The 16,635-nt window shown below is 38.9% G+C and overlaps 1 protein-coding gene across 4 annotated transcripts in view; it reads left to right on the top strand.

Moving 5' to 3' along the window:
* Window positions 1-10,329: 10,329 nt before the first annotated feature.
* TIE1 (tyrosine kinase with immunoglobulin like and EGF like domains 1) overlaps window positions 10,330-16,635 on the top strand; it is a 48,579-nt gene continuing 42,273 nt past the window's right edge. For 3 of the 4 annotated variants that reach the window (XM_032218116.1, XM_032218115.1, XM_032218113.1), the window contains exons 1-2: window positions 10,330-10,453; window positions 15,696-16,410. In XM_032218116.1, the coding sequence (XP_032074007.1) occupies window positions 16,362-16,410 (49 nt within the window). In that variant the 5' untranslated portion in view covers window positions 10,330-10,453; window positions 15,696-16,361. The remainder of the gene's footprint in view (window positions 10,454-15,695; window positions 16,411-16,635) is intronic. The other variant, XM_032218114.1, reaches the window with a different exon arrangement.

Genomic DNA, 16,635 nt, shown 5'->3' with positions numbered 1-16,635 from the left:
GCTTCAAATGCCAGAGTTTCTGAGCCAACATTTTGGTTGCTAAGCAAGAGCATTAAGTGAGTTTCACCACATTTTACAAGTTGGCCATGCCCATCTAGTCACATGGCCGGCAAGCCACTCCCACAAAGCAGGCCACACCTACAGAAGAGGTTCTAAATTTTTTTGAAACCCACCACTGATCCAGTTGTATGATTTGCCAATGTCCAGAACATTTCAAATACTATCTAATGATGAGATAGTCCATCTCCAGTCTACACAATTTATGAATTATGATTATGTACATTAGTGTACCTGTATACTGTTTGTGTTGCTAGTATCATATTTGTCATGGGGAAAAAGTGTGTGCCTCTTTAATCATTTCTGTTTGAGAGGGAGTTGTTTTCTTTGTGTGTGTGTGTGTGTGTGTGTGTATATGTATATATATGTATATGTATGTGTGTGTGTATGTATGTATGTATGTGTGTGTGTGTATATATATATATATATATATATATATATATATATATATATATATATATATATATATATATATATATGTATGTATGTATGTTATATTTATGCTGATAAATAAATAAAGGGAGACTAGTATAGATCTATTTCAAGCTATTTAGCTCTCATCAGCTAGCCATACCCAAGTTTTTGGGAATCGAACCTGTGCTCTATTGCCTCCCAGGCAGGGAGTTAACCATTTGAGCTACAGAGAACGACTCCTTTATCAGCCAGCCATACTTGGGCATACCAGGGGTTGTGACTTTAAAGTATATATATATATACACACACACACACACATGCACATGCATGCCTTTGAATCAATGTTGACTCCTGGAAACCTGCCTGGACTAGCTTCTACAGTGTTCTTGGCAAGATTTCAGAAGTGGTTTGTCACTGCTGTCCTCCTGAGAAAGGAAGGCTGAAAAAGAGTGACTGATCCAAGGTCACCCAGCTGGCTTTGTAATTACGGTGGGCCTAGAATTCTGGTCACCTAATTTCTAGCCTGCTGCATGCTCCAAACTACATGATCTCATTATATGTTTGTTTTTTCCCAACACAAATTCAGGCCAGATATAGTCCAAGGTCAACCACTTGAAGGAAGGAGAGGATATAAATATGCATAGAGAAATAATTGCTGATAAGTAAGTGTAAGGAGAGAGAACCAATTTAATGTAGTGGTTAAGACACCAGGCTAAAAAGCAGGAGACCTTGAGTTCTAGTGCTGCCTTAACATCTCAAAACACAGCAATGAGCACAGCAATTGAGTTTGTTAATCTAAGTTGAAGGATCTAGCACAGGAGTGGGTCACTTCCAAAACTCAAGTGCTGAAGCAGCTACGAATGGTATGTTGAGGACCATGCTATGAAAATCGGCAAAGCCAGGATCTTTGTGGGGGTGGGAGGTGCCCAGACATTTTAAGTGGCTTATACAGGTTTAAGTCACCTGTTCTACCCCTTAGCCAGGAGGAGGAGGGGAAGAAACACTTGTAATTCCAGGTTGTGCTTTTTACACTGTTGTTATAATGTTTTGTGTGCAGCCAGATGTATCTTTTGTGACACAAGGAAGTAATAAAATGTGTGAGGTATAATCATAACAACTGCATTTAATTAGAAATTAGGAAAAGTGAGGATACTGTTGCATTTATTAGAGTAAGCTAAAGGTTTCCCTCGTACATATGTGCTAGTCATTCCCTACTCTAGGGGGCGGTGCTCATTTCCGTTTCAAAGCCGAAGAGCCAGTGCTATCCAAAGAGGTCTCCATGATCATGTGGCCGGCATGACTAAATACTGAAGGCGCATGGAACACTGTTAACTTCCCACCAAGGTGGTCCCTATTTTTCTACTTGCACTTTTACATGCTTTCGAACTACTAGGTTGGCAGAAGCTGGGACAAATAACGGGTGCTCACTCTGTTATGCAGTGCTAGGGATTCAAACCGCCGAACGGCCAACCTTTCTGATTGACAAGCTCAGTGTCTAAGCCACTGAGCCACCAGGTACTTTTATTAGAGTAAGACTGAGATAATTAACCATTCTCAATTATCTCTTTCTTGAGAGTGAAAGTAATCCTTAAATCAGTCAGATTGTGAATCTCAAATCAGGAACATGCTCTTTTCTGTTCTCATAACACATGTAACACCTACTGCCATTGATTTTGTGAATTTTCATTAGCTGTGATGCTGGCAGCCCACTATCAAAACTAGCTGGTTCAACCAACTTTCTCCAGGAAGTAATTACTATGCCATCAATCTTTGTATCAGGTTGATGTATATATTATAGATCAAAAAGTAATACTCTTTTTATTATTAGCCACTTTCACCATTGACTAAGGAAACCCTAACTTGCCTGGCCACTGCAGATAATCATTGTTTTGGAAATACATTCTAGCTTTCCAAACTTCAGCAGTGACATTTACTCTCCTGTAAAATACTTTTTTCCAAATCAGTTTTTCTATTCAGCATTTTTCCTACATGATTATGTAGGCAAAATAGATTATTTGATTGATTTTATTTGTGTGGATGAAGACTCATTCATTTTGCATAGACCTGTAACCCCAAAGGAATAGTTGACCTGGGTCAGTTGATAACTTTTTGCTGTTTCTATAATACACTAACCACACCTCACCCCAAGCAATTCAGTAAAGGGCATGTTTATCAGATCTAGGTTTAAAAACTTCAGAAACCACTGGATGGCAGCAAGGTGTTTTTGTATTCCTTTGCTGCCATTGAGGGCTGCTTGGACTTTTGAAGCTTAGATCTGACAGTCCTGATTAAGAGTATCATGAGGACATAGCCATACTGATTAATCCAGCTGGCCCAATATTGTTGACACTATTTGAGTAGTTGACAGCTTTGGTTGACAGTTGTCCAGGTTTTCAGACTGGGAATGCCAAGGACTCATTCTGGGACTTTTTGCATGTTGGCTTGAAATTCTGGGATTTGAACTCCACATGTCATAAAGTTGCCAAGGTTGAGAAACATTGGTACAGCTCACTTATCCATAGTCTACTTGAATAGGATTGCTACTATCATGGATATTTTATTCAAATTCTCCTGTCTGAACTCGTCCCAGCAGCCAACAGGTTTAGCCTGTCCAGCCTTTTAAAGTCACTTTAAAAGACATACTACGTTTCACAAATGGGCGTGGGAATAGATTTTTTTTAAAGTCACACGTACACATAATTTAGTTGTAAGAAAGCTGGCAACAGCAATTGTCCTGGAGTGTTGAGAATGGGATTTCCTTTTGCCTTGCTATCTCATGACACCACACTTCCCAAGGTTTCTTGCAGACAAGGACTAGTTGCTAGCTGTACAACATAAATGAAATGCATGTATGAAATAAGTAAATGCAAATACCATATTTCACTCTTCCAGAACCAGGCATTTGAGGATTCTGTAACCATACCAGATAAGCCTGATCCAGATTCTAAGATAACATATTCTGCCCTCTTTCAAATACATTGTGGAGTCAATAATAATTACACAATCCAGAGAGCAGAGGAGTTTGTTTTAGCAAGTATCTTTTTACTCACCTTCCCTCCTCTCTTCCCCTTGCCTCACCTCCATTTCCATCTTTGCCATATTTCTAGTCTCAGTTTATTATTCAGCTTTGGTGTGTGTGTGTGTATGTATGTATATAGACACACACATGTATGTAAGGGTATAGCTAGCTGATGAGAGCTAAATAGCTTGAAATAGATCTATACTAGTCTCCCTTTATTTATTTATCAGCACAAATAAACACACACACACACACACACACACACACACACATATAGTTTAAATCTGTTTAAAAAGTAAAATAAACACTAATACATTCTAATATAAAGTGAGAAAAAAAGAAATCAAAGAGAAAGCTAGATATGCAAGAGAGAAAATAGTAAAAACAAAGAAAAGAAAAGAAAGAAAAAGATTCAAACAATAGTTTTTTTATTTTCTTTGTAACAGTTATAAATGATAAATTTAGGTCTTACTCTATGGTTATAGCACAACATTTTTTGTTTTCCATCATTCATTTTTATTTCCATTTCTTTCTTTACTAAAAGTTTTACAAAAAACATAAAAACTAACACCAACTAATGAAGAGCAAAAGAAACCAAGAAAGAAGACTAAAAAGATGAATGTTCAGAAAGAGAGAATTAAAAGAAATAAAAAGGAAACTTCAATTTTCTTCTGCAGCAAAAATAAGTTTAAAACATTAACTCTTACTGTATGATTATAAAAAAAAGAGTTCACGTTTGCTGTTATCCAGGTTTTTTTTCTATTTCTATTTCTCTTGGATAATTAAAAATTATCTTTATGGATAATTGTAGAACTTTAATTTAATTTAATTTAAGATAATTATAGAACTTTAATTAGCTCAAACATATTTCTCTTCTCTGAAAATTTAATTGCTTAGTTTTTTTATTTGTTTCATCCAAAATAGCTTGCATTTTCTCTTCTTTTTAAGTTCACTATTCTGTTGCATAAACAAACCTCTAATAAAAGCATTACTTGCATCCCAAACTATTCTTAAATCAATACCTTTATCTAAATTATTTTCAAAAAACACTTTAATGTCTTTTTACAATCTTCCATTACTGCTTCTTGCTGTAGCAACATTTCATTCAGCCTGCATTAAAAAAACAGATTTTTCTTTATAAATCAAATTCATGGAATTAAGTTCTGACAAACTCTTTGATAATATCTCTGCTTTAGAAACCTCAGTAACCAGGTTCTTTGAAATTCAAATGATGTCTATTCTTGAAAAAGACTGTTGTCTTTCAGAAAAGCAAGTACATTCTCTTAATTGCCATCTTTCTGTCTCCATATATCATCCAGTCTTAAACTGTCCATCAAATCAAAGAAAATGTTTGTCTTGAATGATTTTAATATTTTTCTCAGAAGCTCTGTCCCTTTGTGGGAGATCATGCCAGTACAATGCGCACCAAACACCGATTTTCATAAGAAAAATCTATTAATCTCTCTGTAACCCAACTGCTTCAGTGACTCCATCCAGCCACCTCATTCTCTGTCATCCCCTTCTTCTTTTGCCCTCAATCATTCCCAGCATTAGGCTCTTCTCCACTGAGTCCTTGCTTCTCATTTGGTGGCCAAAGTATTTGAGTTTCATCTCCAGGATCTGGCCTTCCAAAGAGCAGTCAGGGTTGATCTCCTCTAGGACTGACCAGTTTGATCGTCTTGCAGTCCAAGGGTCTCGCAGGAGTCCTCTCCAGCACCATAGTTCAGAGGCCTCAATTCTTTGGCGCTCAGTCTTTCTTATGGTCCAACTTTCACAGCCATACATTGCAACTGGGAAAACCACAGCCTTGACTGCATGCATTTTTGTTGGCAGGGCGATGTCTCTGCTTTTTTGCAAGCTGTCTAGATTTGCCATAGATTTCCTCCCCAGGAGAAAGCATCTTTTAATTTCTTGGCTGCAGGCTCCATCTGCTCTGATCTTGGATTCCTTTTGAGGTATAAATTCCCAATACAAAGTCTTCCATCCCAAAAGTTAAGCTTTAGTGCTGCATAAGACTGATACTTAGTAAAGTAACATTATTACAGATTTTCCCCTGCTATATTTATAGTAGTCTTCTAGATATCCTAAAGCAATTCCTGATCATCTGTGTTTGTAATTCTGTGTTCAGATACTATTAATGCCAACTCTGAGGAAGAAACACAAGGTTCCTGCTGGGTCCTATTGGGGAATTAGGTCAAGGAAAGGTCAGTTCCTGCTTTCACCAGGGCTATTGTCAGATTGCAGTTAGGTTCTTCAAAGCTCTATTTTCAAGACAACTCTCCATGTTTACATAAAAGTAAACAGGAAAAGAAAGGAGGGGTCCTTGGAGAATAATTACAAATGACAGCAACTTGATGGGTTTTTTTTAGCATAGATAGTTATTGGTATTCTTTATCTTTATATGTAGAACGTGTGCAGCACATGCAACATTTTCTGGGTGTTGTACATGTAAATATTTCAAACGTGGTATAAAATGTGGGAAATAAAACAAATAACACGAAGAATCAGTTTCCGCAAAATTGCTGGCCTCCAAGTCCATTAGACTATAACTGCTTCCAACCGATCTAGCATGCCCATCAACATACACTATATTGCCAAAAGTATTTGCTCACCCATCCAAATAATCAGAATCAGGTGTTCCAATCACTTCCATGGCCACAGGTGTATAAAATCAAGTACCTGGGCATGCAGACTGTTTTTACAAACATTTGTGAAAGAATGGGTCGCTCTCAGGAGCTCAGTGAATTCCAGCATGGAACTGTGATAGGATGCCACCTGTGCAACAAATCCAGTTGTGAAATTTCCTCGCTCCTAAATATTCCACAGCCAAGCCAACTGTCAGCTGTATTATAAGAACGTGGAAGTGTTTGGGAATGACAGCAACTCAGCCACGAAGTGGTAGGCCACGTAAACCCGTCCAACATCAGTGTGTGACCTCACAAATGCGGTTCTGGAAGTATGGTCAAAAATTCCCATAAACACACTCCTAAACCTTGTGGACAGCCTTCCCAGAAGAGTTGAAGCTGTTATATGCTAATCTTATGCTAATCTTTGGGTTTCCAGCACTTACATGCACACCGGCCAGCAAAGGGTGGACCGACGTCACATTGAACCCTATGGATTAGGAATGGGATGTCACTTACAGTAAGTTCATATGCGAATAAAGGCAGGTGAACAAAAGTGAAAGATTGAAGAAAACTATTTAAATAACCAATGGCTTCATATTGCCTGGAAGCAGAAATTAGAATGAAAAAAAATGACACTTGAAACATAATCTGCAAATGCCATACCATAACACAGTGATGGTGAACCTTTTTGGCACCGAGTTCCCAAGCCAGAATATGAGTGCATGCTGGTGCATGCGGGTGCGCCGGAGCGCCGGAAACCTGAAAACTAGCTGGCCAGTCCACATGTGCATGCCAGCCAGCTAATCTTTGGGTTTCCAGCACTTACATGCACACCGGCCAGCTGGTCTTTTTGTGCACTGGAGCACCGGAAATCCGAAGACCAGCTGGCCAGTGTACACATGCCTGTTTTTTGGCCATTTTTGATTGTTTTTCAGGCCATTTTTGGGCCTTTTTCAGGCCATTTTCTGGTGCTCTGGTACCCATGAAGACCAACTGGGTGGTGCGCATGTGCATGCCAGAAACCAGATGTGCAGCTGGTGATGGCGCACGTGCCCACAGAGAGAGCGCTGTGTGCCACAGGTTCACCAACACGGCTATACCATATTTACAGATAAGTGATCAAGAGTCTCAAAATTGCATTTATCATTTAAAGATGAAATTAATGAAACATGTTTCGTGTTATTGGGAACCTCAGACATTTTATAGAATATTTTTGAGTATCAATGTCATTCTGTGTAAAATGACGGAAGGATACACGTATAGTATAGGTTTGGCTTTTTTTAATTTATAAAATATTTTTGGGGAAAGAAGTAGGTTTTAAAGGGGTCATATGACAATAAATTTTATCTCAAAAATTTGGAGTGGATCAATATATGAAGAACTTTGAATTTATCATGGGATAGGTAGAGCAAAGAAGTTTGTTTACTATGGAAAGATAGCACCATTCCAGACTCACAATGCATTATTGATTAAGTGTGTTTGTTCTCTGCTTATGAATTTTGGTGTCTTTCAATATAATGAAACATCTGGTCAATATTACTCCATATGGTCAGGGTTTGATGCAGTATTTAAACACTGGACTGTTTTTTCTATATATTTAAATATTTATTTATTTTTTCTTGTTTCTTCCTTGAAACTTTCTCTTTTTTCTTTCTTTCTATACTTAAAACAATTAAAAATCTAAAAGAAAGAGGGAAAAAAGCCCATTTCATTTGTTTATCAGACCAGGAAGGTAAGAAATGTTCCTTGCTTAGCAATCAAACTTAAGTTGTACTAAGTGCAACTTATATGTCACTGTAATTTAGAGTCAGAGATAATCTGAGTCATTTGTTCATTCAATTTATATCATGAACCGCTCACCAGGCAATTTAGGTAATCTGTATGGATTGAGAATATCAAATATAAAGGAAAATAATAAATTTATAAAGCAAAATAGAGCACACTGCATACAGTTGCAAATGGGCCAACCCCTAGAAGAAGAACCAGGTCTTCAGGGCCTTTATAAAGTCCAGTAGGGTCAGAGCCAATAAACTTTGGAGGCAGGGAGGCTGCTGCATAAGGTAGCTGCTATGAGGGAGAAGGCATGACTTCTGAATGCCATAAAGCAGGAGTGTCCAAACTTGGGAACTTTAAGACTTGTGGACTTCCACTCCCAGAATTCCCCAGCCAGCCATGGACATCCCTACCATAAAGTGAAACTATGGGGGTATGAAACATATCAACACTGTTAAATGTTACAGAATGGCCCAAGTTAGACAATCCCTCAAATATCCAAGCACTGTCCATGAGGGGTTTTTTAGGTGACACTTTGAGTTGCACTCAGACATCCATTGGACGTCCATCCAGTGCAGCTCTTGTAGTAGTGATACACGAGCATACCAAAGTGTACCCATAAAGCTGGTAACATTCTGGACTAGTTGGAATTTTTGAATGGTCTTTCAATAAACGTTTCCTATATTGCATCGCTTAGAGGAACTGCATATAGATCACATTGTAATAATTCAGACAAGAGATAACTGCAGACATGAATGACTTTGAGTAGCACCCTGCCCAATCCAGAAACAGATTTAATTAGTGCACAGGATGAATTTGTGCAAAGAACTCCCCAGCCACAACTGCCGACTACATTTCTTCCAGGAATTAATAATCCAGATGGATCACCAACTATGTACCATTTTTGCCTGGAGCACTGCTCACCCACCCAGAACTAACAATGGAAAATTTCCAGGACCATTCAGTCTTGCTAGGTTTGAGACTAAACTTGTTCATCCCCATTTAGATTCCCAAAACCTGTTTCTAGTGGTCTTGGAATCTAAATGGGGATGAACAAGCTTAGTCTCCCTATTCTACACAGCAGGGACTAGGGCTGGATCTCTTCCCCTGACCAAGATAACTCAATACACTTCATTCCTAACTCTAACCTCTTCATGTGTCAGATACCTCAAAATTACCTTCACAGCAGCCTTGCAAATGTTCCTGTGTCTTTCCTGATAGGGACCAGGTCACTTTGAATAGGGCCATCACCCAGCACTCTGAATAAAAATAATTATATTTTGCCACTTTTATCACCATGATGTAGTACTTAATATATAGGCTGTTTGGAGAAACTTGTACTTCTCTTTTCTCCTGCTGTGTTCCAGACATTTCTTCTGTTGATATGACTTTTAGACTCTTCTGAAAACCAGGGAGTCCTGGAGAGTTTGTCCAAGCACAATCTACTCCAAGGCCAACATAATCCCCTCATTCCGAGTGGTGACTAAGGACTCTTCATATGCATACGAGCATCACCACTAGTGCCCATTTTTATACTATTGAACAAAAGCAGCTACATAGGTATTTTAGCAGAATTGAGAATCTGAGAAGGAATGTTTCAGTTTTTTACCACCATATACCACTTTATAATGCCGTGGTAAGGCCACACCTGGAATACTGCATTCAGTTTTGGTCGCCACGATTTAGAAAAGATATGAAGACTCTAGAAAGAGTGCAGAGAAGAGCAACAAAGATGATCAGGGGACTGGAGACTAAAACATATGAAGAACGATTGCAGGAACTGGGTATGTCTAGTTTAATGAAAAGAAGAACTAGGGGAGACGTGATAGCAATGTTCCAATATCTCAGGGATTACCACAAAGAAGAGGAAGTCAAACTATTCTCCAAGGCACCTGAGGGTAGAACAAGAAGCAATGGGTGGAAACTAATCAAGGAGAGAAGCAACTTAGAACTGAGGAGAAATTTCCTAACAGTTAGAACAATTAATCAGTGGAACAGCTTGCCTCCAGAAGTTGTGAATGCCCCAACACTGGAATTCTTTAAGAAGATGTTGGATAGCCACTTGTCTGAAACGGTATAAGATTTCCTGCCTAGGCAGAGGGTTGGACTAGAAGACCTCCAAGGTCCCTTCCAACTCTGCTATTGTATTGTATTATATCCCCAATGAAAATATCTATTTTCTTCACTCCAGGGCTGATAGTCAGGGAGCTCCCATCAATTAGTTAGATAAAATATCAAGAAAATAAAAGCAATTTCTGAGTCAACTCACCTTTATACTTGCTGTACTATGTTCTATAACCAGAACCAGAGACCTCTCTGATTATTTACACACTGTTTATTTCTATATACCTATGATGCAATGAGCGTGGGAGAGCTACTGCAGGGTTCCTTTGCAGGCTGCTGGCAGTCTAGGCATTTATTTGTGAGAGAGAGCCCGAGCCCACGGCAATTCACCCACTCTGTGCTTCACCAGGGCACTCCGTTTCCTAAGCTGCACGTCAATAGTCGGAAACAATGAATGGATTTCCTCTTCCTGACCCTGCTTACTATTGATTTTACAGAGGTAATGTGTAGTTTCAGATTATGCCAGGCTACCCAACCTCTGGGGATTTAGATATTTGTGTGAACTCTCTAGTCTAAGCCATAGCCATACAGGCAGTCCTCGACTTACAACCATTCATTTAGTGACCATTCAAAGTCACAACGGCATTGAAAAAAAAGTGACTTATGACCATTTGTGACATTTATGACCATTGCAGAATCTCCATGGTCAGGTGATCAAAATTTGGACACTTGGCAGCTGATTCATGTTTATGACGGTTGCAGTGTCCCAAGGTCATTTGATCATCTTTTGTGACCTTTTGACAAGCAAAGTCAATGGGGAAGCCAGATTTACTTAACAAACCTGTTACTAACTTCACAACTGCAGTGGTTCACTTAACAACAGTGGCAAGAAAGGTTGTAAAATGGGGCAAATTCACTTATCAGCTAGCAACAGAAATTGTGGTCATAACTTGAGGACTACCTGTATTCTTTAAACTAGTTTGAGATGTAGGGTTTCACTACGCAGAAGCTTCTATGATATCAATCTAACTTAACCTGCAACTAAAGAAGTGCAATCTGAGGCCGTGTCATTTGTTTAAAAATTCTTTGACCTGATTTTGAAAACATGTGTTATTCAGGCACTTTCTTACTTCCCTACATTTATTTCACTCTAGAGTCCTTTCTTACCCACATCTAACCACAGCCACCTGACTCAAACCTGGGGAAATCTTTTCTTTTTCTTTTTTTAAACTTTTTTTAAACCTTTAATCGTCCTCAAACCATGAGTGAAGCAAACATAGATTATCTGTTAGGAATGTAATCTAACGGTTGGGTTGGCAATATATAAATCATGTAACAATGCTATACCTGTTTCTTTAAATCATACTGTAAAATGTGATTGGTTGCTGTTTTCTTCAATCGGTCATAAGATGGAGCCAGAATGACTGTTAGCTCTCTGTTCGTTAGATGCTGGGCTGATCTGATCTGAGTGTTTTTTGGAAGCTGGCTGTTAGAAAGTGTCGTGAGCTACTGTAAGTTTTGCAACTGCTAGCAAACTTTGAGTACTGAACTGATTATATGATACTGGACTATGTTATTTGGATTATCCCTTAACTGAAAGACATTGATGACTGACTGTCTTATCCGTGTATGACTTGGACTGTTTGATGGACTCTGATACCGTTATTTCCACAAAAGTAAAAGCCTACTTAAACTGCAGTGTCTCTGTATGCTGGTTTGTGTGTTCTCCAACAACACTCTCACAATGCTTCTATGAACATACTCACTCTCCCAAAGGGGAGCTTACCTAACACTATCCATAGTTGTACTGGTATTAAAATAGCATTTCCCCTTTTTTCAACGCTTTCAAAGGGCACTCTCCAAATCTATAAAATCTGTTAGGCTTTGTTATCCATGACTTTGGAAAGAAGTTAAGTGCTTGCAGTGATTTGCAACAAAGGCAACAAAGCAATTAGCAATTATAAGCTGGTATAATTTTTTGGCATTTAAACTTGGCAATAGGGAAAGGTGCATAGAAGTGTAAAAAGCTGTGTAGTTTCAGAAATCATGAGAATTAAAATGGATAGATGATGTTTGTGTATTTGCAATGTTGTACCGAAGAAATATGTTGATCCAGTGTTACATAGAAGGGTGGGAAATGACTCAGGAAAGATGTTTTGCCAATTATGCTAAACTTTATCCAGATTGTGTTTACTCAAACAAGCGACTTCTATTGTTCTCTGTCTAGCCCCACCCTGGGCTTAACGTTATTTATGTCTAATAAAACATGCACTCTCACAGACCAAGAATAGGGAGGTGAAAACAAGGAGGTAAACCCTGGAAAAGCCAGCAGTCCTGACTCCAGCCAACATTTTGCCAAGTCTAGAAGATATTAACTAATATAAAAAGTGCTTTAATATGTTCTAATGAGTGTTTAACTTCATGTTGACAGACTAACTCAAGTGCTCGATTATATTTATTGGACCTCATAGAGCTGCCTTGGATATATCCAGCTCCAACAATATCAAATTAATTGAATGTAAAAAGTCTTCCACTGATAACTCTGTGACATGCTGCTGTGCTGACCACATGTATCAAAGTCAGATTTTTTTCAAATGGATCAGTCTGCTGAAATTCACAAAGGCACTTGGGAAATATTTGACTTCTCTCTCCTGTGCCCTGCCTCCTCTCTCCAGAAATAACCTGGAATGACTGGCACCAATTTTGGTTTCGTTATTTTCACATATAAATAATAGATTCTTAAAGACTGGAGTTTGGCAAAAGTTGCTCTAATTTTTAAGATGAGAAAGGTTTTCCTGACAAAGGCAAATCAATTCATTTACTAAGCTGTACTAATAAGTTCTAGACTTGACATATATATAAAAACTTTCAGACTATAATAATGGAATTCGGAAAAGGTGCTGGTTGTTATAAATAAAGCCTTCCAAAGCATATGGCATCAACATTTGAGGCATTGCCAGTCTCCCATAGAGTCTGCTCAGTTGATTTGAACCACCAGGATTGGATCAATTAAACAATATGATCTATTGGCATTTCAGAAACGTGCCTTCTTGTAGCAGTGTCTTTCCTCTAGAATGGGATCCACATGGCCCCTTCCCTTCTAGTGTTTTGAAGAGGCTTGATCCATATAGGCCTTTCCCTTCTAGTGTTTTCTCCCAAACCTTTAATGAAAGCGAGTGAAAACCTCTTGGGTTATTTTTTCTAGTCTAGTCCAGTCCAGTTTCTGTCCTCTTGTTATCTTTTATTCCTTATTTTTGTTTAATGCTTTTTAAAAGTGTCTTTGCTGGTGAGCTACATAAAACATTTAAAGTCAGGCAGCCTGCACATTTTAAAATAAATAAATCATTGTTGAAAATGAACAGGCAGATTTCACAGCTGGCACAAGTACAGAGGAGAATAGATTTCTGTGCCACCTACTTGGTGAATAAAAATGAAGGAAAAACAAGCTGCATTTATTGATTTTAAGAGGCATTTGGTCATATTTTGAGAAATGGGATTGGGGCAGGGGTGGGTTTCAGGTGGTTCGCAGCGGTTGGTCGGCGAACCCGGAAGTAAGTAACTTCCGGGAACGCCGAAGGGTCCACCCACCAGCCCAAGTTTCTTACCCGGTTTTGACGAGTTCTGCGCTTCACGCATGCGCAGGACGCATACAGTGCCTGCGCGATCCTCCAGGAGCAGCTGGAGCATCGCACAGACGCTAGTACGCATGCGTGCACTGCGCGCGTGCACGAGGACGCCGCCGGCCCCGTTCCAACCGAACTGGTTGGAACAGGGCAAGAAACCCACCCCTGGATTGGGGGTAAATGTAGAGATTCAACAACTGATTTTTGTCTGTTTATTCCTATCTATAAGAAGTAGAACACCAATCACCAAGGATGAAATGCAGCAGACCCCTTTCTAATCCTACATATTAAAGAAGTCTGTATTCTTGACCTACTTTTAAGTTAATTTTTCATTAATGCTGTGGTTTATAAATTAACTAAAAAGAATTTCATCCACAACAGAGATTGCTAACATATTCAGAAGATGATGTGAACCTGTCGCGACAACTATAGGGCTAATAAAGGCATTTGGTTTTATATCATTCTTCCAAAGGGAGCAGCAGCTATAGTCAAACAGCAGTTAAACGAAGATTGTTGTATTTTCAAAAAGTTCCCAAGTTCTGACTTGGATAATGAATGGGCTGAAATCCAATGAGGTAGTTTGCTTTCCCTCTCTGGATATGATTTTTTATTTAGCTGGTAATTAAAAATCACACTTTTCATATGCAGCACAGAAGGCTCAAAAGAGCATCATTATAATTAGTCTTTTTCTACCCAAGGACAACCCAATATTTTCACACTGATAACAAGGTGATTTTTTTTTTTTAGGTTGACCCTCCAGTCAATTATTCTATGAAGTAAATTAGGATTAGGAAGTAATAGATGTGTATTTGAGACCATGTTTATAAGGAAAGAGTTTCAAGTGATATACGATAAGTGATATTCCTAGTCTAGTGAAAAGGAGTAGGGGTGACATAATAGCAGAGTTCTGATATTTGATGGGCTGCCACAAAGAAGGGGGGGGTCAACCTATTTTTCAAAGCACCAGAAGGCAAGACAAGAAACAGAGTGTGGAAACTAATCAAGGAGAGAAGCAACTTAGAACTAAGGAGACATTTCCTAACAGTGAGAACAATTAACCAGTGGGATGGCTTGACTTCAGAAGCTGTGGGTCCTTCATCATTGGGAGTTTTTAAGAAGAGATTGGACAGCCATTTGTCTGAAATGATATAGGGTCTCCTGCTTGAACAAGGGATTGAACTAGAAAACCTCCAAGGTCCCTTCCAGCTCTGTTATTCTGTTATCTGGCATTCCAAATGCAGCCCAAATGCTTAGAATGGACATAATTAACTTTAGGGCCTGGATGAGGGTTTGTATGTTTTGGCTAAAGTTGAATTTTTCATCACTAGCTTGGTCCCTTTAACTCCTCCTGCTCCTTTCCGTACATCCCGGAAATGAAATGAGATTAGGGGTAAAATGCTAAAGACTGGACTTTTCCTCTAGATTCTGGGGTGGGAGGGAGAGATGATCAACAAAGAGGGACACTGAAACAGGGATTTACTGAAATAGTACAAAGGAAGATGAAGGTGGCATTTCTTCAAGTGTAATAACCAAAACTTCAGTGCAGTCAGTCTAACTAAACTGGTTACATATTACCTGCTTCCTGAGCTCCAGAGTTTCAGCACAAGTTCAAAGTACAATGAAGAGAAGATGGTTGGAAAGAGATCATCTCAGTTTGTGTTTGGACACTGATAGGGAGATTCTACTTCCTTCGAACCTCCCTCCCTCCCTCCCTTTCTTCCCCATTTTAGTAGAATGTGAAGAAAAGTGAAACCAGACCCTTTGGGGAAATTGACTTTGCCCAATTCCCCATCTTTAATACTTTAATAATATCTTGGTCTAGACAGCAAATCAGATGTAAAACCTAACCATTCCCCCCCCCCAATTATCTGAGTGAATAATAAAGGGACAGTCTAGTTTTAATCATTGTGACTTTGAATAAATGGATTACATAGCAGAAATACTTTTCCTTTTGGAAAAGTGGAATTCTATGTATGCATGCTGCTTATTACAGGGTCAACTTATCAGATGCTTTAAATGAAATAGTTGTGCCATTTCACAAACCAGAGATTTGTCACACCTGTCTTAGTTGGTATCTTAGCCAATGACTTCCTATTATACTGATCTCTTCTGTGGCAGGATCCCGACATAGACATGGAACAATGGGTGGAGAGCAGGAAATGCTGTATGAGAAACAGGATTTCATGACAGTGCTGAGCTGTCTGTAAGGGCCTCCAGGCATTCCTCCATCCTGCCTGCCTGAACCCCAGCCAATTTTTTTTTCCTGACAGAGCCCCAGCCGTTCATGTTGTACTCAGGCCATTTCCACTTTTAATCAATTTCCTGTCCTGCCCAGTTTTCTTTTGTGGCCATGCCGAGACTCTCCAGTTAGGCTTCCAAGTCAGCATGGAAGAAGCAACAGGATTATATTCGCCCGATAGCTACATGTGGCGATAAACACAAGCTAAAATGTGGCTAGGCCTTTGGGTGCCAATGTGAACTCTTGAATGAATGAAGTTTCTGGAATTAAAAAGAAAAATCTAATTTCTGTGACTACCTAAGTGGAATTTTTCCTGTTACTCTGCTGAGTTCCTTCAAACTGAAGAACTATGGATTTATTCTGGTTGATCTAGTGACAATTTCCTTGTAACTGTTTTACTTATGGTGAAGAATGGAGGATTCAAGAACAACAAGCTTAAAAGATACATACAGCAATTGAGAAATAACAGAAATAATTCTTAATACTACTACTTCTTCTGAAATAGTGATGTTTCAATTCTCCTGACATTGAGCCCATTTCTGAAAATGAGATTGGATACAATTGGCCTTCTCAGCTTCTTCTGGCACCTGACAGGTAAAATCTCTTTTAATTATTTTTACAATGGTTCACCCCTTGCCCCCGACTCACTAGTTTGAAATGTGCAGCTATACAAATTACACAAATGAATAAACAAACAATTTTCCTATATCTTACCTAACTATGTCTTACCTGTCATCCACATTTCTATGTCAACTATTATATCAAAGAACCAAAGTGAACTGGGTAGCTCACAAGCTGGGTTAAAAAAAATCATGAAAT

Source organism: Thamnophis elegans, chromosome 5, assembly GCF_009769535.1.
Source record: "Thamnophis elegans isolate rThaEle1 chromosome 5, rThaEle1.pri, whole genome shotgun sequence".
In the NCBI taxonomy this organism is placed as follows: Eukaryota; Metazoa; Chordata; class Lepidosauria; order Squamata; family Colubridae; genus Thamnophis; species Thamnophis elegans.
Note: the sequence above shows the minus strand (reverse complement) of the source record. Positions and strands in the feature narration are given on the sequence as shown.